Genomic DNA, 23,704 nt, shown 5'->3' on the forward strand with positions numbered 1-23,704 from the left:
GTTACTTTATTGTGTTTGATATATTATTTTTAATTGCTTCCCTTATTGTGATTTATAGATCTTCAACCCTCTGCTTATTGTGTATATAAATTTTATGATTTGCCTGATCAAGACACCGCTATTGTTCCTGCCTCTAACAACCCAGAGTTTATGGACCATCATACTTTTACTTTGTATATTGATCCTGACATTGAAAAATATTTAAAAAATGAAGTAATTATTTATTTTTGAAGATATTTATGTTACCCATACATTTGTACTAATTTGAAAAATTTATTAATGGTTTAGAAATTGGATTAAAATAAACTCATATTTATCATTTTTTGAAAATTTTCAGAGCTGAAAAATTACTGTTTGAAATTTGAATTTAATTTTTTTTTAAAAAATATTTTGAATATTTGTGTTTTTAGAGAGAACAAACTTGGACTCCACTGACTTGGAGATATTATGTTATGTTTTTTTTTTTTTCACTAATTCAAAACATTGTTTCATACTCCCCTCTAGTATGACTTTTTTACATTTAAGTTTTCAGGAATAAACCAGAATGTTTTGCAGAATAATAGTTGGGTTTCGGTGTGAATAAATACTTTTCATTAAACACTGTCGTCAAATACACATTTTTCCAAAAACTGTTGTCTCTAAGGAATGTCTCTAGTTTTCAAGGTTTATCCAATTCTGCCAAGAAATATAGACTAACAGTAACTTAAACATTGAACTGTCGGAACTTTACAGAACATAATTTATGCTGACACATGCCAACTTCTCAGATTTCAGTACTTAATTGCACATTACTCAGATTTGTACCAGTGAAAGTGTAAAAATAAATACTTATAGTCTTTTATGCAAAAAGAACATCTTATTGAAACTGATGCCACACTTAGTTTGCTTAAAATTAAAACTAATTAAATAAACCAAATACAAGTAATTAAAAATTAGTAAAGTCTGACACTGGTATGAAGGCAGCAACTCTATCAACTTATATATATTGTGAAGGGAAGGAAGTAAACATAGAGAATGCCAAAATAAAGTGTAATTAGAGAATTAAAGTCAGTACGATACAGATAATCTTCAGATTGTTACTAGTGTAATTAAACTTTTATATTTTTTTAGAATTCTATTTTTTATTTATATACTTGGGACAAATTATTTATGTAAAACAATAAATAAATTATTTGTTTTTAGCACAAATTGCACTTTTTAAATAATTTATTTCAAAATTATGGGTTACATGCCAATTCTAGACGTTCAAATAATTATGGTGTTTGTAACAGCAAATCATATTGCTGTAACCAAGTTCATGTGCAGTGGATTCCCTAAAGTAACAATAACATTTCTTTCCATAATGCTGATCTTATATTTGTGTTGAAATCGCTAATAAACCTTCTAAACCTATAAGTTACAAATACTTACTTATTGAATATAAATATGTGTTTTTATACTGGATGAATAATTATTTATCTAAATAATACCTGAGAAATTATTTTTATCAACTTTTTTTTCTACTGATAAATAGAACTAAAATACTTGTTATTCTGTTATACTTATATGAATATTATATTAATATTAGTCACCTTTTGTGACCAGTTTGGTCAACTTTCAAAGTTAATGTGTACAACATGTAAACTTTAAAGGTAACCTAGTCAAATGCACATAATTGCATTTAAATGTTCTAATTCTTCAACCCCTTCGTCAGTCATAACACCTTAATTAGTTTTAAACAATACATTAACCAAGTATTTTCAAAGCCTAGCTGTTGACTGTGCAGAAATGCTTTGATTTCAATTTTAACCATTTTCAAGAGAACTCGATTACATTCAAGGTTCTCTATGTATTAAATTTCAGCAATAATTTTATATCTAACCGGCAACCATGAAATCATACAAAGTATGAGTTTGTGACATTTCAGCATAATAGGCAGCAGAAGTATTCAAATTGCTTCTTTATGAGCTAACATAGAAAACTCATTATAATGCTCTATCATGTGCAGTACTACTTGCTCATGTACCTCTTGAGCCCTAAGTCCTAACTTGGGTATGGTATAATATGTAAATGCCATGATGGCTCAAGGGATCGAGTGCTTACCTCTCAATGAGGTGACCCGGGTTTGATCCCAGCGATGGCTGATCGATGTGAATTCCACAGTGTTGACTTAAAATATCCTCAGTGGTAAACGGATCGTAGGTTAAAGTTCCCTTTCTGTCAGGCTAACCGTAGGAAGTTGTTGTGGTTTTCCTCTCCATGTAACGCAAATGCAGGTTAGTTCCATCATAAAGTCCTCCACAAAGGCGAATTTCTCCCAATCCAGGAGTTCCCTTGTCTTCTGAATTAAGTTCAAAGTTACAAGGCTTCGGAGTTGAACATTGGTAGTCATATACTCAGAATTGGGTAGGTTGTTCAACGTTAATTATAAAATAAAATAAGCAAAATTTTAATAATTACTTCCTAACTAACTTTATATTTCTGTGAAAATACATAAGTATTTTAAATAAATACTTATCCTGTAACTTACCATTCAACACTGCTTAAATTATTACTTAAGACAACCTATCAAAATTAATAATATTTATAGTTTTTCCAATAGATACAGAAATATCAGACTATATGATTTCAAATCAGAGAAATATGGAAAGATTATGCTTTGCTCTCTTTTTTTCAGAATTTGGATGTATATGTTTTTGATGACAATGATCCAGATATAAATACCTATATTGGGAGAGTTTCTATACCGCTCTTTCCTCTGGTGCAGAATGAATCAATTAAAGAAATATTCCAATTGCATAAGGTAAGATTATTTCCATGGTATGATTTAAATAATGGTTTAAATCCTATGATTTTTTTTTTTTACAAAAGATCATAGATAAATTAACTATGATTTTTTTTCAAAAGCCATCAATTTGAACTATTCGAATTTTTGAAAAAATTATTAAATATTACCTACCTTTTGTACATGTACACTAGAGTTAATATATTCTTAAACTTTTACTAAGTCTGATTTCAGTGATATTGAAGGTTTTTTTACTAAGAAATAATAAAAAAGGTATTCATGTAAATTATTGTATTTGCATGCATATCCCTTTCATTATTTCAATAAAAAGAAAGCATTAAGTTGAAGTAAACTGATATTTTTAAACAAAAATAAATAATCAATTATTTAAATAAACTAATTTTTTTAAATTATTTATGTAAGTATGAAATATTTTTTATATAATAAAATATTAAAAAATACATTATTTAGAGTGTGATTTTAAGTCTTCTTCTATCATAATGTAAATTCCTTACTAAGAAATAATAGTGTCATACATGTAAATTATTATATTTCAAAATAGACTGAAAATAAAAGAGGAGACTAAAAATGTCATGAGCTCAAAAAGTATTTTTATTATACCCATTTAGTTTTATGCTTTTTTAAATTCAGTGCTTTTAAAGCTGATTAAATATGTAGTTTGTGTATATCAACCAAAGTAACTTACGTAATTTTTTCTCAGCTTACGTTTTCTCATCAAAACTAATTTACTCTTCATTAGATGTCTAATTGACAAATAGTCTCCCACTCTTTAACAGTAATTGGCAAATTCAGCTTAAAGGACATATTTATGATTTTATTTATTTGATTATTAGTTTTTAATAATTTAAACATAATTTTAACCATTTTAGTAAGAAATGTTAGCTTTTTTTGCTATGATATTATTTGTATATAATATGTAATAGCTATTATTAATACATTTTATCAAACATTTCGGTTGGTAAATGAAGAAAAAAAATTTAAAAAATCACGATTTTTGCCAACTCTATTGGTATATTAGTAAAAATATGTATTTTAATTACTATTCTGTATTAGATATAGAATTTTGCATTTATTTTTAAATCCAGCCAAATGATGACACTGTTTCTGGATCCATTGAAATAGCTATGTATTGGCAGCATGACTATCAGCCTGCAACATCTGACACATCTACAATAGGCAGTGCTCAGCAGGTATACTGCCTATTATTGTTTTGTTCTCTACTATTCTTAGATCGAGTATTCATTTGTTATACATTTATATTTATTTTAGTTTTCTAAAAAGATGTTTATTGAATTATGTATTTTACTATTGTATGGTGCATTTTAATATTTTCCGAAACTATGATCTAGTAAAGAAAGGATTCATTTTATGTCATATATGTGTGAAAAGCTTAATAACATAGAAAAACCACAAATGATGTCTTATAAACAGACAAACTGTAATTTTTGTTTTATTATGAAGAATCGCAATCAGTTTTGAATAATTACAGAATAATTTTAGTCTTAGAAGAAAAAGGTTCTTCATGATGGGGAGAATAGGGAAAACCTGGAAAATACAGAGAATTCAAAAATCTTTTAAAATAACAATGAAAGTACAAGGAATTTTGATTCTTTCTTTAGGAACTGGAAAAATGCAGGGAATGTTGTTTTTTATTTTCGTTTTTTAAAAAATGTTAATCACTCAAAGTGTGCAATCTATGGTATATTTAAGGATGATATTTCAGTTATATTAAACTAGTTCATTTACTATAACGTTATTTCCTTTAAGCATATTTGGCTGTTCCTTTTTTCCTTAAGTTTTTTCAGAAATTATAACTAGTATAGTTAGCCCAGTACAGCTTATACAGGAGCACAGTGATTGTGTGTTTCCTCTTGCTATATTGTGTATAACAACGACAGGGAATTTTTTTTATTCCAAATTTGAGTGACATTCCTGATCTGTTTATGTGACATTTGTGTTTTTACGTGTTTTATACATTAATGTGTGATGTATATTTTATGCATGTTTATTGAAATTGTTTACTCTTTTAAAAACGTGGCATTATAAGTTTGCATTAAAATGACATTAATGACAAAGGTGTTGTAAATGATTTTTGATAAGGTGAAGAAAAACAAGGATGAAGGAATCAGTTCTTAAAGTTATTAAAAAGTTTGTAAGTTTGTAATTTGTCATGTGGCAATGGATAACCACATTTTTTTTATAAATAATATTTTTTTTTTCTTCACAAGAGAGAGCAACTGATGAAAGCAATAAGCGAAGAAAATAAATCCAGCTCTGATGAAGAAATGACTGCTGCTGAGGAACCTATGCTTGAATATTCAGTCTCAACTCCACCTGTACCTAAACCAAGGACACTCCCAACAAAACCAGCTATGTCAACTCCTATTTCTAAACAGTCAGAGTCATCTTCACATGTAAGCTCAAATGTATGTATCTTTAATTTATTATATATTTTTTTAATCAATTAACTCTTTGCTGTTGTATTAAGTTCATACAGATGCCATGCTGCTCGGAATTAATTTTCGTTGAACGAACAGTAATACATTATATGCAAGATTATGAAGGAAAAATAAGATTTTTTAATTCTTTTTTAAACTTAAGATATGTGTAACACAATATTATGTTTTAATTTTGCGTAAAAAATTGCAGTTTTGCATAAAAAATTGTATTGTATTGTCTCCATCATGCGGTATCTTTCAAAGCAGTCTCCAATGTAAAGCCCTAGTTTTCGAGAACAAGTGTCGCAAAAATAATTAGTTTGGAGTCTTCTCCCTTTAATTTTTCTGTTTGAGCTTACAGAACAATCTTTACATCTTCACAGAGCTGCAATATGTGTAGTTTGCCATTAAGCTGTGGTGGCTGAGAGTAGGCATACGATTGGAACGTTAAAAAACCGTTGGTGGCTGAGAGTAAACATAAGATTAGAACGTTAAAAAACCGTTGGTGGCCGAGAGTAGGCATACAACCGCTAAGGGTTAATAGTTGATTCGTCAAATCTTTCCGCTTTTATGTTTTAAACTGGAACTGATTTCTTGAAGGTAATAAGGAATGATGGAAAACTATATATTATGAAATGATATACTATCTCAATGATTGGTTAGTTGCTTCGAATTTGCTTTTGTAACTGCTGTAACGATGGTTTTTGTTTAATCGTTGTTTTATTTATGAATAGTCTGAAAATGAAATCAATTTAATCTTTGTGTCAAATGTTTTGAAATCTCTTAAATTTAACCATTTCTTTAAGTGATGACTCAGATTTGAAAGTAATAGTAATAATAAAAGTTTTATGCAGTTTTGTACTTTTTTTTCAAATTTATATTAATGCATTCTTTTTTATTAAATTATTTATCCTTACAATGATTATTTGTTTTGCTAACTGTGCCTTTTCTTTATTCCTCAGAATGGCAATGATGCTCTTATACTCGACTCTCTGCCAGTTTCTCCTATTCAACACGCTGATTCTGAAAAAATTCCGAAACCTGCTGAAAGAAAGTCTAAACCTCTGAATGGTAACTCATTCAAATATATGTATGCAATTTATGTGAACATGTGTATATGCCAGTAATTTTCACCTTGTGAAAAACTTCGTAAAATAATTTTTCAAATTCGTTTTTGTGAGGCATATTCAGTATTTATTTACTACTTTAATTCATTGTTTAATTTCTTTGTGATAAATTTTATCAGATTTATTGTTTGGTTATTCCCTCAAAAATAACCTCTCTAAAAAAATTAAAATAAAAAGTTAAATATCTCAAAAGAAAATGAAAACTCTTAGCTTTAAGAATATGATTTAAGTTAAGGAAGGATGAAAGTTTAGCTTAATAATATGTTGAAGCAGTTATGTTAAAACTGGCAAATGTTTTGAGAGAAAGGGATGAAGTAAAAAAGTATCAAATGATACACTTACTAAAAAACAATATTTACATTTCTTTGTTTTCTACTTTACAATAAACTGTCCAGAAATAAGAGTTTCTTTGGATAAAAGCTAGAGACTGTTCTCAAATGTTTTAGCTACAAGAAAAAAGTACAATTTTTTTCTTGATTATTAGTTCAAAAAATTTCATTCAAAATTATTTTGACCATTACGATATATTGTACAAATAATTGTTGATATTTTTTAAACACTGTGGAAATTTTTACTGGCTCAATTACGTTATTTTAGTACCGCTTAATGTTGAGTTTTAACATCAGAGTTATCGACTCACTCGAGAAAAAAAACAGTGCATTTTATTTGGTTGCATTCTGTTTGTTTTGACTAGTCATTCCAAAGCTACTGTAATAGACAATGTTTTGGAATTAACTTAGATAACACAATTTGAAAAAGTGAAATCTGATCAAACAACCAGTCTTTACCACAGGGATTTGGATGCAGGGCTCAAATTGCGGAAGACGAACACTCTACCCACCATACTGAATGGGCGAGTAACATTTAGTATTAAAATATAAAAAAATTCAATTTACTGACAGTACTTAAAATTATATTGTAAGTTGTTATATAATTGTTGTTAATCAAACTGTAATTTATTCTTATTTCTTCTTGACATTTTGCTCATAAATAACGTTATTTTTATTGTACAAACCAAATGAGAGTAAATTCTTTTTCAGAATTTTTTTTTTCATTTATTAATTCCAATTTTTTGACCAAACATTTATGTGGAATCTCCATTTTTATTTTATTTACTCCATTATTATTTCCATCTCCATTTTTATTTTCATTACTTTCTTTTCATCTATTCCTAATCTATTTGTTGCAGATGAAAATACTCAAATAGTGCAGAACTTTCAAAGAATAAAAAAACTATACAATGTAAGTTTGCTAAATAAACTACAGACATATAAAGTTCTCTGTTAAAAAAATGAATTTTATAATATTCTTAATTTAAATTACTTTCTTTAATAATTTCATTTATAGGAAGATTTATCAGATGGCTTGTCTGATTCTGAAAAGAAAACATCATTTGATGGTAAGAGTTGTTTCATACATTCGCTTATTATTATTAATATTTAAAAAACAGCTTAGAATAATTATGATACTATTGCTTTATATGTGCTTAATTGAATTTAATTTTCAGGTGAAAGCGACGAAGATAAGCATGATATGGGATATAGCTACAGTGAGGAATCTGATAGCGAGACAGATGCTTATTCACAACATCTTATTAAAGCACCAATCAGCCATGTAAGTAAAACAAAAATTATAATAACTATTTTTATTATAATTATACTACAGTAGGGAACCGATTATCCTTAATGATCGGGACCATCGCTATTCCGGATAACTGATTTTTCCGGTTTTCTGACTGGCTACAAAAAGCCGTTTTTTTATAGTTAAACCCAACTAAAAATAGAAAAATATTTAGAAATAATCTTAAAAAGAAGAAAAAACGATGAAGTAATACACTAATGATTATTTCTAAAATGATGGTAAGGAAATGATGGAATCTTTCAAAAAAGAAAGAAAAATCCTAAAATCTTATTAAAAAAAATTTTTTTTAAAATAGCGAGAAAATTTATCGAATTTCGTTCCGGTTTTTTGGTTTTCCGGTTTTCTGATTTCCGGATAACGGGTTCTGTACTGTATATTATATTTATACTATGTTTTTAAATTATTATTTTATGAAATATGTGTTATGGAAAAACGTTGGCCTCATTGTTGAAAGGAAGCAGATTGAGAAATCAAATATTTAGAATAAATTCTCTTTGCCATGGTCTAGTATTCCTGTTCACTATTCTGTTTACAGTATTTCATTCCATTTTCCTCACTCTCAGATACTGTTTGTATCCCCCTCCCCCCTGTTATGTTTTGAAACTAAAGTTTTTCTTGACTCTTTATTACAACACTGAGTAAGTAAACACCCTACCTGTACTTTTAAAAAAACTTTTGTGTACAGTAAGCAAAAACAAAAATGTCTCCTTTGAAAAAATTATTGGTCTAATGTTTAGATTTTCATAAAATAAGATGCAATCCTAGTATTTGAAGGAATACTCTTTTAAGTTGTGACAAACTTTAGATTCCGTGCTTGCATCTGTGTGTACTAATTCACTGATCCACTATTGTTATTTTCGAAATTACATAATGTTATGGGATCATCCTGTTTGTTGTGCTGCGTATTATATAGCTTAAATATCTGACTGTGATTCTTTTGAACTTAATACAGTGAAGAAATGTTTATATATGTCTCATTTTTTTCATTTAGACAAAATAGTTTCTATAATACAACAACAGAAAAAACATGAATTATGCGTTATACATAATATTTTTCTGACTTTTTGTTTTTGTTTAATTTCGCAAATTTGACTTTGAGCTACGGTAAAAAAAGAACTTTCATTCTCAAAGGTTGTTTTTTTTTACTTAAATGCCTGACTCGTATATGTATGTGTACCCCAGGTGAAGAATTAAAGTTATTAAGATAATCATGCTTTTATTTGATGAAAGGTATTATCGATTAATGTTATAATTTTATTTCGCTTTTGTGACGGATGTTTTGTATGCAACTTTTAATACTGTCACCTCTACTATTTTCTACATCAATAATATCAAGTGTCAAACTAAGATTGCTATTATGTTATCAGAATTATTATTTTTATATTGAATTTCTATTTACTAAATTATGCGTCAATTTACATAAGTCCTTTCAAAGACGTACTAACAGTGCTTTACTGTACTCAATATTTTTCCTAATTTTACCTCCATAGAGAATGATTTCTATACCTTTTTTTAGGTGCCTTCTATTACAGTATTAATATCTTACCTCACCATACGAAAAGAAGCAGCAGTTTTGCTTGATTCTAGGGTTAAATTATTGTATGTAGACTATCAGTTTCTAAATTATCCTCTTGAAGAGCTTGAAACTCCCATCTCCCTGCCAAAGAAAGCTTATCCTGAAAAGATTGAATATAATTTTAAAAAAGGTAAGTCTGTGCTTCTTTCAAAAATTTAGATTATTTTATTTCCTTCCTTGTATTTTATTGAAGACAGTGCAATACATAGAAATGTCTTCAACAGTTCATTTAGTTTTCTGGCTGTTATTTGTATCTTTTAATTGACGTAAAAATTTAAACGAGCAAGAATTAAACATCAATTAAATAAGTATTCAGGAGTAGTGCCATTATAAGAAATTTAAAAAAAATAGATGCTGTTAGAATAGAATTTTTAAAAATCCATAATTTTTTTAAGATACATTGAAAATCTGTAAATTTTTATGTGTAAGAATCTTGGAATTGACTTTTTAAAAATAAAAGCATCTTTTATAGCAAATATTGTTTTTATTTCTCTGAACAAAACTACCATTTTTAGTTAATTTTTGCTTTTTCAGATATAGATTTCATTTTTAGTTCACACAAATGAAAGCACTGTTCTCTCTATTCCAAATACAAAGAAAAGTTTGATACTGACCTCTAAACATATTATGGACAAAAACATATCAAAAGTGGCTATTTTTTAAAGTTTTTATTATTTATTTATTTTTTATAAGATTTTTGAAATTATCTTCGAGAGAATTTAATGCAATAATTCATTCCCTTTATAAAACAATAATTTAAACCGAACTTGTTAATAAAATTTGGAGGGATTGACCTGATAAACATGTGCTGAATTTCTTTTTTTCATATTTACCAGTCTTTACTTTGGAGCCAGCTAATTTGGAGAAGTGGAATTTACTGTTGAAAATGATTGCTTCGGAATCTCCTGGATCAAGCTTGTATAATTATTTCCATTTTTTCGATAATTTTTATCCATTTCACTTTTTTTTATTAACTTTTTTAATCTAATTTAATTTTGCAGGATAAAATTTACTGTTGTTAGTGAGCCTCCACCAGAAGAGCAAGACTTAGATTGTGAAGATGTTGGCTATGGCTCTGTTGATCTTCGTGAGGTATTTTCATGTATTGCTGAAGTTTTTAATCAATATATTTTGTATTAAAACTCTAGCATCAAAACAAAATTACTGTGAAACAATATTTCTGTAAATAAATATTGTATCCATTGATATTTATCGTATAAATTTTATATAAATTTTTTACTTTAGCTAGAATAGTTAAATCTGTTTTATTTTGGTTTCAAATTCAAATAAATTAGTTACATCTTCTACTTCATAACAGTTATTTTAATGTTTATTAATATTTTGGTGCCTTATGTTATTAACACATTTGCTGTGATAAGCCGAAGTTATAAATTTTTAAGCAACCTTCAAAAGATTCATTTGTTTTTATCTACATCTGCTTAAGAAACTAATCAAAAACATTTTGATTGAAACAAGCAATAAATAATGAACTTATCACAAAAAAAAGTATCTCTTATGAAAAGGTTCATAATTTGCTTTTTTTTATATTTTTTTTTATTACTTGTTTTTTTTTCCTTTCTTTTTTTGTATTTCTAAATAGAATTTTTTTTAATTCTAGATCTTGAAAGAACAAAAAGACAAAATTCATGAAGATATCCTAAGTAAGTTAAACTTATATTCTTTCATTGGTATTAAAAATTTAACAATTCAGTATTTTTTTAATTACTTTTACTTTTGTGTTATCAACTTATAAACAGGAATTAGGGAGTCTAAACTTTCTACTTGCCCTAATTTTCTTTTTCTCTTTACTTTCAATTGAATTTAGATAAGACTAATTGCATTTTTAATGAAAATCTTTTCTGTCTTGCAGTCTATGATGCCACAAATTCAAGTAAAGTGATAGGAGCTCTGAATATCAGTATTCAGGCACTTGAAGCATTGTCATTTTTAAAAACATTTACTATGCCATCATCACTCAGAAGTTAAACTTGCAGTTATATCAAAGTCATAAATAGAACTACTATTTAAATCTTATTACCGTCCATATTCATAAAAGATTCTTTGTTGTATGTGCTTAATAGCAATTGCCAAATTTGTGTTCAAAAATTTAATTATGTAAAAGAACGCAGCATTTAAAATGTCATGTTTCAAAATTTCACCAATTTGACTTGTTATAGGCAAGCAAAACTTATATTAAAACTTTAATTGTAAATTGAATATGTTCTATTCTAAAATGGCTTGATTATAGACCTAGAAAAGCTTAAAAATTATTAAGTTTGTTTTTCATATTCAAGCAAAGCTTTTATTAAAACTTTAATTATAAATTGAATATGTTCTGTTCTAAAATGGCTTGTTTCCAATCCTACAAAATGTTAAGTATTAAGTTTTTTTTTAACGATGCGTATGTGTTTAAATTTTTAATCCTTAAAATTCATTAAAAAGCTTATTTAATATAATTATTTAAAATTTTGACAATCAGTAAAAGTGCCATTTCGCGTGTACAAAATCTAAAATTTGCACCATTGCCAACTTCAAAATAATTTAAAAATTAACAATTTTGCTCAATTGCAACCTTTTTAAAAGCAATCATGAAAATTCAAAACCAATATATATACTTTAAATGCTGTATATGTATTATGCACAAGTAAGCAATGTACAAAAACAAATTTGGCAATCGTTGATTTTAAATTGTGTGTACTTAATTTTTTTTATACATTTTATATTTATATCAATAATATTTATGTACAGTTATTTTTCTAGTCATTTGCAAATATATGTCATACATTACAAATCAACTATAGTCATTTTATTGAAATTAGTGCATTTTTATATTAGGAAAATAAGAATCAAATCTATTACATTGAGCTCTCATTAAAATTGTTATGCAGATCTAAAATGTTTGTATTGAACATAGGACTTTCAAAAGTTTTTTTAAGAAAAAATTAATTATGTAAATATTTACTTGTATTATTAAATCATTTTCTTTCCATTTAATTCAGATGAAGACACATTCAGCCCTGATACATACAAGTTCTAAATTAATATTTTCTATATAAATGTTAAAACTAGCTTTCATATATCAAATGAAGTACAAACGTTTGCTGGCTAATAGTTTCTTAATCAAAATATGTCATATTTTTTTCAAAAATATAAGTGTAAAGTTAAATTATAAGAACAATTTAAAAAATGTACTGCAATCCCATTAGCCATGAAATTTAGACCAGTAAAAAAATGAAATGTTACTATACAGTTTCTGAATTATTATCAATCATAAACATATGTAATAGTTGATGATGCATTTATTTAAAGAAAAAAAATAGAGTATTTTAAAGTGTCGGGTTAAAATAACCTCTGCTTGAGATTATTTTGACCCAGTCATTTTATTTCACTGGTATTACATTGTACTTTATACATTAGACCAATGTGCCTCCTTCATATTAGTTATTTTAGCTCTTAGGTAAATGAATTTAAAGTGTAATTTTATCAAAAGATTTTACCATCAAAATAATCATTTCAACGATAGAAATAAAGCTGATTTTAATATTATAGCTCATTCATAAGTTATGGACAAAACTTTCAATTATCTAGGAAAATCAGGGTTCCTACACGGTCCTGACTTTTTAGCTTAATTTTAGAATAGCCTGCAAAAGTCAGGATATTCTAAAATTAAGCTAAAAAGTCAGGATTTTCCTTACATATTTATAAAGTCATGAAAAAGTCAGGATTTTTCTTACATATTCATCAAGTTATGAAAATAAAAGAAACTATAGTTCATTCGAAGACTGACAGGCAAAAATAAAGTTTCAAGGAAAAATTCTGTAATTCAAAATATGTAATTTCCTCATAATAACATTCCTCTTTCCTGGGTAGAACCTGTCCTGTTAGCAATTTTCCTCCTGTTTATCCAATGATAAGGAATTTTTGATAGGGTTGCTAGGTTTATTGCGATTTGTGTGAATAACTGATTTACAGACAACAGTAGCTGAAACAACAACAGAAAAAGCAAAAAAGGAATTTTAACTGTTTTGTGATGCTGCCAAAAAAAAAAAGAAGAGCGAAAGAATTTCTTCGAGTTTAATCCACAGCAAAAGAGATTAAATAATTTTTTTCGAAATATTTGCACGGAGAAAAAAAATTTGAAAATTTGTGGGAGGTTATGAAAATTGTTCTTATCCTCTCTCATGGTAACGCAACAGTCGAAGGGGGTTTTCAATCAATAAAAGCTTATTGGTTGAAAACCTCAATGAAGACTCTATTATTTCACAAAGGCGTGTGTATGATTATGTTTCATTTATAAATGGAATAAAAAATATAGACATTAATGAAAAAATGCTAGATGCTGTAAAAGGATCTAGAACAAGATGGAGACATGCATTAGAAGCCAAAAAAAAACGAAGAGAATAAAAAAGCTGAAATTTCTAGAAAACGAATAAAGGAAAAGAATTTAAAATTAAGAAAATCAAAATTGATGAAAACTGCTGCAACAGAACTGGATGTTCTTGATTCAGAAATTGTCAAACAACAGAATATGTTGAGAAATATTATATAACATAGGAGCCCCTGAGTTTCTCCGGAAGCTTACAGTATTACAGAAATAAATTTAAAAATGCTGAAAAAAAAGATATTTTTGATTTTATTTTCTCACAAGTTTGCATAATTTTTCTTTCTGAATTTTTATTTGTACATAATTAACTTTTCTTGACTTTTTTCCCTTTTATATTTCAATATTATCTTTTAAAAGANCTCACAAGTTGCATAATTTTTCTATCTGAATTTTTATTTGTATATAATTAACTTTTCTTGACTTTTTTCCCGTTTATATTTCAATATTATCTTTTAAAAGAAAAGTCAGTTTGAAGTGAATTGGTGATTTTTAAAAATTAATAACTTAATGCAACAAATGTTTTCGTATGTTTTAAGAGTAAAAATTATTTGAGGACACTGATATATATCTTGCAGATTTGATTAACCCTTTATATCCTGACAACACTCATACATTTGGTTCCACTTAACATTAAATAAAATAATATTTCCATAATCCAACAGATTTTCTTGATCTGAATCTAACTACAAAAACACACTAAAAGTGTAATCTAATCATGATAATTAAAAATATGTTTCACAAGTTTTCTGAAAATATAATTTGGGATATAAAGTGCTATTACGCAATTCCACTTTAATATATAAGTGTTTATCCTATTCAATCTATGATACTTATGACTAAGTAGCATATTATTACTAATTGAAACTGCAATGTTAAAAGTTTTGTTGGAGTGGGAAACGGCGGGTCAGGAATTTTATTGTAAAAGGTCAGGAAAAACCTGCAAAAGTCAGGATATTGTTTTCTCAAAATAGTGTAGGAACCCTGAAAATATTTTGCTTCAGTGTAGTTTTGAACCAAAGTTGCCCTGAAATTTAGATTTTCAACTACATTCGGAAGAAAACAAAAATACTTTTGAAACTAAGCAAACAGGGAGAAAATTAATTCTTACATTATTTTGACAAATATTTACTAATACTTTTTTTTTGTTGCTTTACTGTTGCAGAAAATTAAAATGTTGAAACATTATGCAATGTATTGTAACCTTATGAAATATTTCCTGTGTAGCTAGGTTTATAAAAATCTGAGTTTTATAAGAATGTGTTAAAGTTTCTATGTGCCTTAACATTATAATATATTTAATTAATGGTGTTTTTTTTTCTTTTTGAATGTTATTTTTTTTACATATTTTGAACCATAGATGGATATTTTAAATGAAAAATTTATATAAAGGTTTCTTTTTTCTATTAATTTTTTTTTTTTAATTCTAACAATCAATTGTATTTTGGCTGCATTATCTTCTACTTTTATTCTGCTTACTGTCTAGTTCACTATTGTAATTTTATTTGCTGTTTCATTTACTAAAATTTTATTTATCATTAAGTTAGTGTTTTTAAGTTAGTGTTATTTATATTTTTGATAACTTTTTGGAATTTGCTGCTATAATCAATTTTATTTTGTTTTTCTTTTATTAAGCTAGGGCATATTATTTTTACATTTGTATTGTTATTTTCATGCATAAATAAAGTTACCATTGGTTATTTTAAATTATAATTATACTTGGAATTTATATTTTAATAAGTTTAAAAAAAAATTATAAATCATATCCAAATAAATTTGGCAAATTTAAATCACTTTCAACTTTAAATACTTAATCTGTTTTATTGATTACTATTAAGTTTAACAAAAATACTTATTTTAAATACAAGCAATTAATTGTATTTTGGCAACATTATGTTCTTTTATTTTGTTTACTACTACAATTTTATAAACCATAACGTTAATTTTTTGAACTCAGTGGATTGAAAATTATAATATATTGTTTTTAAATTTGTGATATTGCTGAACCCTCCTGATAACTGTGTTATCAGGAGGGGCGAAACAGTCAATCTTGAATGCATTTGCCTGATCATTGTTATTAAATGATATATACAAAGTGATTATAAAATAACTTTGACATATGACACTCTGAAAAATTTTTTTAGACATTTTTATCATACTCCCTTCTGATTAGTGGTCAGAAAAAGTGGCAACACTTGGCATAATCTTAGCGCTTGCGCTAAAATTGTTGTTCCAACTCCAATTAAGGTTTTTCACAAGGATTACTTTTTGATCAAAAAAGAAGGCGTTGCAATTCGAAAATTTTTACATTTTTTTCACTGTAACTGCCAGAGCTACGCAATTGTTTTTAGTACCATTTTTGAATGCATAGATCACAATACTTTTGTACAAAATTTACTATTAAAATACTGTATTAAAGCAATCTATATAATATTTTAATAACTAGCGTTATATTAATACTATATTTTAGAGTAATAATTTGTCTAAAATTCCACAGATGTTTAAAAAAAAAACAGCATTGGCTCATTGAAATAAAATTCTTACAACCCAATCACTCTGCAGAGCCGTTCAAATATTGTGTAAGTACATTTGCGTTGATTTTGTACTTCCTCATTTCTCCTTATCAGCAAAAATAAGTTCATTACAAACTTACCCCTCCTATGCTTACCTAAGATTTTTTTTAATGCAAATGTTTCCAATAGTGATATTATTTATTTAGTATATTATTGCATTATAAATTTACTTATTAACCATTGCTCATATTCTCTCTCTCTCTTCAGCAAAAATCATAAATAACACTTCCCCATTCGTTGTTCATGTAATATTTGAGCAATAAGGTATAAAGGTATTAGTGAAATTGAATTATAGAAACGTTTTTTTTAAAGAAAATACTGATCATATTTAATACACACTTTGCTTATTAAAGATAAGTAAAAAATATTTTAGCAATTTTTTCCTATCATTATTTTACTTATAAATATTCATGGCAGCACAAATATTTCTGTTACACATCCAACCCTATCTCAGAATCTATTTATATTGAGATTTTTCCAATTTTCATTGTACATTTTTGCGGCCATAAAACGTACTTATAATTTTATATAGGGAATTTCTTATATATTGTTTGATTTTTATTCTTCATTTTATTTGTTGAATACTTAAGACTGTCGATAAATAAATTATTCTTTTAATTTATTCTGTCTTTTATGTTTTATTTGTATATAGCATTTTTTAAATAACAGAATTCAAGTGTAAATGCTCGTACAGAATAGTTAAACTCAATTTTTCCTTATAACCTCAGTAATAGAAACCTCTTTATTGATCTGCAACTCTTCGTACAAATTCTAACATTTATCTCCAGAGCGTGAAAATAAAGTTTATAGTTTGTGTGCTTTTTATTTGAAAATAGCTCAAATGCATGTTTAAGATAATGGGCATAAGTATTTGAGAAAATTTACATAGTATTATGGTTCTAAACTGATGGCTCCAAGTAAATCCGTTTATGAACTTAAACTGACAAATACATTTTTTTAAAAATTAATCTTTTTTAATTAATCTCTAATATAGATGAGAAACCATATAAAAAAACTTCCTTTAACAACATTTTTCCCATTGTTGGGGTCTGTCGGGGGTCATTTTGGTTTGGGATTTCAGACTGGATGCCCTTCCTGGCGCCATCTCGTTGATATAAAAGATGCACATGTTCATAATAATTCAACTGGTTAAAATCAATTGTAATATTTCAAATCTCTCGAATGCTAACTAATTTTCCTATTATATTTTCACATTATTATCATGAGTCTGAAAGTGAAATAGACTCGTGCTATTATTTATGTTTATTGTGTATACTGTACATACATTTAAAAAGCAACTTGTAAAATTGAAAGAAACACTATGCTATAATAACATTGAAAATGACGTGAAACAGGTACCATAGGTGTTAACGGACTTTCTTTAGCAAAATGTGTTAAAATTTAATGTTATTTCATTGAAAAAGGCTATTTTTGATCTTTCCCAATACCCCTTAATCAATTTGCGCTCGATTTCAAACTTTAAAATTTGATGATAAAAAGCAGTTTAAGGAGCAGAAATTTTATAAAAAAAATGTTAAATGGAAGACTATTCATGAAAATATGGTTATTTTCTAGATTTTTTGTTATTTTTGAGGTGAAAATCAAACCTTACGAAGCAAAGCTTCACTCTTAAATTTGTTTTGCACTAGAATTCAAAACCTTAAAATATGATGATAAAATGTAGTTTAAGGGGCATGTTTTTGTTTGTTTTTATTAAATTTTTTTTAGTATTTTTCGTTGTTTTGTGTTAAAAATTCGAACCTTAAATTTGGGTGCACTAGAAGTAATACTACAATTGCGCTGGAGAATAACACTATTAAGGGGCTCTATTTTTAAGGAAATATAATATTTTTGTGGTTACTAGTGCAAAAATTGGTAGTTTTTGCTTATATTTTTACCCCTTAAATTTAGGAGCGCTAGAAGTAACTTAGTATACTACTAATGTGTTACCATTTTTAGAGGAGGTCTGCAGGGGGAAATAATTTGGCTTTCAAGGTATTATTGCAATGACATGGTTTCAAGTGGTGCGCTTATATCGCCGAAATGCTCAGTAATGGCATTATTTTTTCGAAATATCTCTGAATATAAACAAAATAGAGAACTATCAATGTTCGAAGTAATAATAATAGTAAGAGAAAAAGCAGGTGGCCCCGTCTTTCCCATGCATCTGGTTAAGAAGAAGCAAAGAAAAAATATACTGCCTTGCAGTAAGTAAGAACAATATCACTTGTTTTTATCTTTAAAGGTGAGTTTTCTCTACTTACTTTTTTTTAAAAAAATATTTGTATGGAATTAAAAATTACACTTTCTGAAATAAAGTTTCTCTAATACAAGATTTTGAATTAGAACTTCTATTTTTCTAATTCAAGGTTTTGAATTAGAACTCCTATTTTTCTAATGCTAGGTTTTGAATTAAAATTCCTATTTTTCTAAATCAAACTTTTGAATTAGAACTCCTATTTTTCTAATTCAAGGTTTTGAATTAGAAAAATAGAAACTTGACTTGATTTCGGAAAGGAAAAGTCTTTATTTCATAAAAATATCTAATTTTCTTTTTTTAAAAAAAGCAGCGAAATGTCATCGCTGGACGTTACCACCAAAGGTCAAACCACCTTGAAGATAAAAAATTGAAAGCCAAAATAGGAAAGTCTGCAAACGATATTATTCAGCAGGCCAAGGTTCACATGGGCTGTATATTGTGAAATGTAATTTTTCTAATTCTCGAAAAAGTGATACGTTGTTTCCGTTATTTCTGTAAGATAAGTAATTTTAACCTAATTTAATATATGAATCTTAACCTGCAGCTTAACGAGCTTTCGTAAATCTTCTGAACAGTCAGGAAAAATGAAATATGAGTGTGAAAGAAGGCGGTATATCATTTACTTTCTTTACGCTATTGTTATAAGTTTTAAAAATGTCAATACTCTATCTAGCATAGTTATCGAAATTTCTCGCTTACTATCTTCGTTTTCGATTTAATTTTGAATATGATTAATGCATTAGTTTAATTATTACAACTCGTTAAATTAAATATCTTCAATATCTAATTTTTCTTTTCTTTTTTATTGCTTTTGCTTAATATTCCACCTTTTTTCCGCTATTTGGGCAAAAATTAATTATTAATATTAGCTTTCGCACATCACGATAAGCAATTAAGACATTACCGTGATTTGCATTAATGTAACTTTTGATTCGAATTCATGAAATTTCGTATATTCTTGGAATCATATTATTCGGTTTTCATAATGACTCGTTTTCGAATCACCCATCCGAATTGACGCGAACTCAAATTCCACATCGCGTTTCAAATTAACTCGATTAACGCATCGCGATTTGAAAATCGCGACTCGTAACGTGTGATTTAAAAATCATGCGTAGCTTTTGAAATTCAATTCATAAATAACGCATCACGATTCGTATTCCCTTGGTATAAGAAATAGTATATTACAATCCCACAACCAGCAATTCTTCTGGATTTTCCGGAAGATTTTATTTTCATATTTAGTTTATAGTATAATTTTAAATTTTTTAATCTATTCTTGGATTTAAAAATGTGAAACTAACGATATATAGGGGAGAGTCGGGTAGCACCGCCCAGCGGGTACCCCCGCCCACTGTCAATTTCATGTGTATAGAATATTTTTTCAAGTCAATGGGCCATCGGACATTAATTGTTATATTAAAAAAAGATTATTTTCAAAGTTTCAAGTATTTATGCAGCTGGTAACATGGTAAACAATAGTTTTGAAAATATGTTGAATACAGTAGTCATGAAATTAAGAAAAATTGGTTGAATGTTTCGATTAAACTTCATTTTAATACTAAAAAAATAATTTTTTCTATACATACAGCATTAAAGTATGTAGTCTTAAGTTTAATTTGCACAAAGAAAGAAGTTTGTATGTAAAAAATTGTTCGAGTAATTACAAATTTACAAAAAAATTGGATTTCGGGTAGCCCCGCTCACATGAATGTCGGGTATCACCGCCCAATTTTATTTCGTCGATAAATGTACGGTTGCAAAGATTATTATTTTATTGCTTCAAATTTGAATGTTATATGCATTTTTAACAACAAATATATGTTTTAATATTATATGAAACATAAATTTATATATTTAAAAATGAAAAATTAAATATTTTTAAAATGTAATTGATATATCCAAATTAAATTTAATATCAAGAAATCATAAATATTATGATAAGCTATTTGCTTACTTATTTATTTTCACTTATTTGTGAACGAATCAATCTACAGAAGCATTTGAATGCAATCAAAATACAAAGTGAATTTGTAATTTTATAAGAAGTATTTTATATTAAGTTTATAAGAAGAGATCAACCAAATAAGTTTATATTGAAAAACAACTATTGTTATTAATTATTGTTACTTAAATTAAATTATTTTCGTTAAATATTTAATATAAATATATATTAATATTATAATATATTAATATACATTAATAATGATAAAAAGTATGACATTTGTTGTTATTAAATGATAGAATTCACTAAAAGTATATAAATATGTAATAAATAAAATAATTTTGTGATAAAAATGATAAATGAGGTTTATCTATTGTCAATACATTGGTCATTCTCATTTACACCTGAAAAAATAGCCAAAAAACACAATTTTTGTAACTGGGCGGGGCTACCCGACACATTTTGAAAAGAGCTGAAAAACATGTTTTTTTAAATTTCTATTTTTTTAAGTTTAACTATTCTTTTTTTGGTTTATTCTTTTTGCATTATTTAATTAGATGATAAAACAATAGAAACATACAAAAATGTTGATTATTACTCAGTATTATACAGAAATATAAGCAATACTCCTTAAGTGAGCGGGGCTACCCGACTCTCCCCTATATTATACTCTATCTACCAATAAGTATTTAGGCACGTGTGATTGAAAAGAAAACCAAACTTAATTCATAATCAATAGTTGGTAGACCCACCACGAGAAGCAATTACAGCGTGAACCCTCCGAGGCATACTTTCCACAAGTGCTTGAGTCACGTCTAGTGGTATTTTCTTCCATTCGGCTTGGAGAAGACATGTAAGTTCTTTCACCAATTTTGGACGTGTAGTACACCCCTTAATTCGGCGATCCAACTCGTCCCAGAGTTTCTCGATAAGGTTCAGGTCTGGGCAGGCCAGTCCATTCGTATTTTTCTAAATAATGCAGACTTTGAAAATATTGAAGATAATCATAAAAGTTTTCTTGGCTTACATTTCTCTTCATTCTATTTAGTAGCTACTTTATATTTGTTTGATGTTTTTACAATAAAACGTAGTTATAGTATGGCTTTAAGGAGAACTCCTCCAAACGCCCGGCTCGCGTCGTGTAGTATAGTTACGAGGAAAGGTCACTTTCAATAGGGGTGTGGGGTGTATAGTTTTGTCTGGGGTCTTGAGGTCATGGGGTGTATAGTTTATAGGTCGTCATAAGTAAACCAATTTACACCTTCTTTCCTTAATTTCACCACTATTAGAAATGTGCTTTTGCTTGTTACCATAGCAGCAGACAGCTCCAGACTTTCAGTTTGGAGGAGTTCTCCTCAAAGCCACACTATAACTCCAGTTTTTTCGAGGAAAAGGGTAATGTGTAAACAGTGAAATGGGCAGACAATGTCACCTGTGTATGTATTTTGAAGTTATTTTTCGTTCTACAATCGTAAGTTGCGCTTTTAACAATATTTTGTCAATAAAATAAAAAATCTATTGTCAGCAAGCTAAATGTCATAAATTGTTTTTGGAAGAAAATTTATAGTTTTAACAAAAATATTTCGAAAATTTATCAAAATATTTCCATTTTCTTTTTTAGATGTACTGGTTTTATGAAGGAAAGCAAAGGAAATATACAAGTTTTACGAAAGATATGTATGACAGTTTTTAAAAGGAAAGGTATCAATTTTCAGGTAAATAATAATTAAAAGTATACTTTAACAATTTTCTGCGATATTCCTAAAAGTTTCGTTACGTCACTGGGCTTAAATTAAAATTTAATTTCTTTACATATAATGTAAAAGTTTTATAAAAATTTTTGTAAGCAAAAAGCGCTCGCAAATTTAGTTTACGTACTTACGGAAATACACTAAAATGTTCGCCATTTAAGCTGAGAACAAGGTTAAACCTTTACAACGAATGGGTTTGAATTCCCTAACCGCGGAATGTTCTTCTCCTTGCAACGCAGATGCGGGTTAGTTCCATCAAAAAATGTCCACGAAGGCAAGTTTGTCCCATTACTTGATCTAAGAGTCCCCTTGTCTTCAGGGTTTAGTTCAAAATTACATGGATACGGAATTAATAATCATTAATCCAGACTTGGGTCTGCTCTTCAATGCCGGTTACAGAAGATAAAGTAAAAAAACTGTTGCCACGATTCAAACCATTTCTTTATGATAGTTTCATTTCAACTAAAATTTGACTTTTCAAGCTTGGTTATTTAATACAACAGTAATAAATAATCAAAAACGTATTGTTTGAAAGGGCCTTTCTGGTCACACAGCCCTTTCAAACGAAAGTTCTGTAGCTTGTTGCGTGTAAGCATCGCGATATAACCCTGGATTTATCTTCATGCTGTCTTTCTCTGAATTGTCCAACCTGTTTTTTTTAATGATCGACAAAGGCTTATTTATGTCATTGAACACATGTATTGGCTATCGCAAAGCTCGAATACGCCATCTGGGGTGAGACCGGTTTCATGCCTTTGGCCCTTCTTCCTTCCCTCTCCTCCTCATTTCAGTTGTATAGGAATCAGGGCTCGAAAAAACACAAAAATTTTACCCGTCCTCGAGGACGGCTTGTTCAACAATGCACCCGTCCTCCGTTAAAACTAACCCTTCGCTTTTAAATAAATAAAAATATAATTTTCTCCTATTTATTACAAACATTTATATAAATTGCACAATGAATTAGTCGTTACTAGGATTACATTATACAGAAATAAAAGAAATACTAGGTTACTAATAGTAACCTAGTATTTCTTTTATGAAATAATTTAAATGACAAGGGTCAAGTTATCTGGAATGTCAAGTTATCCGAGGGTACTGCGTTTTTTAAATGAATCAAATATGACGTTTGCCAGTTCCACAATCAAGCCAATGATTTACAGAGGTTTCTGAACAGAAATCTGAAAGGGGTTTTCCATTTAGGTAGATGTTCATAATTGCTTTTAAAGC

At 27.8% G+C, this 23,704-nt stretch overlaps 1 protein-coding gene across 1 annotated transcript in view; it reads left to right on the forward strand.

Annotated features, from left to right (window-relative positions):
- Positions 1-13,975, forward strand: part of LOC107456323 (protein fantom) — a 56,666-nt gene extending 42,691 nt beyond the window's left edge. The window contains exons 26-37 of the mRNA XM_043049344.2: positions 2,657-2,782; positions 3,871-3,975; positions 5,014-5,211; positions 6,186-6,294; positions 7,540-7,592; positions 7,698-7,749; positions 7,858-7,964; positions 9,508-9,697; positions 10,404-10,485; positions 10,569-10,659; positions 11,186-11,228; positions 11,438-13,975. Of these exons, the coding sequence (XP_042905278.1) occupies positions 2,657-2,782; positions 3,871-3,975; positions 5,014-5,211; positions 6,186-6,294; positions 7,540-7,592; positions 7,698-7,749; positions 7,858-7,964; positions 9,508-9,697; positions 10,404-10,485; positions 10,569-10,659; positions 11,186-11,228; positions 11,438-11,553 (1,272 nt within the window). The 3' untranslated portion in view covers positions 11,554-13,975. The remainder of the gene's footprint in view (positions 1-2,656; positions 2,783-3,870; positions 3,976-5,013; positions 5,212-6,185; positions 6,295-7,539; positions 7,593-7,697; positions 7,750-7,857; positions 7,965-9,507; positions 9,698-10,403; positions 10,486-10,568; positions 10,660-11,185; positions 11,229-11,437) is intronic.
- The last annotated feature ends 9,729 nt before the right edge of the window (positions 13,976-23,704 follow it).

This window comes from Parasteatoda tepidariorum, chromosome 7, assembly GCF_043381705.1.
Source record: "Parasteatoda tepidariorum isolate YZ-2023 chromosome 7, CAS_Ptep_4.0, whole genome shotgun sequence".
NCBI classification, from domain to species: Eukaryota; Metazoa; Arthropoda; class Arachnida; order Araneae; family Theridiidae; genus Parasteatoda; species Parasteatoda tepidariorum.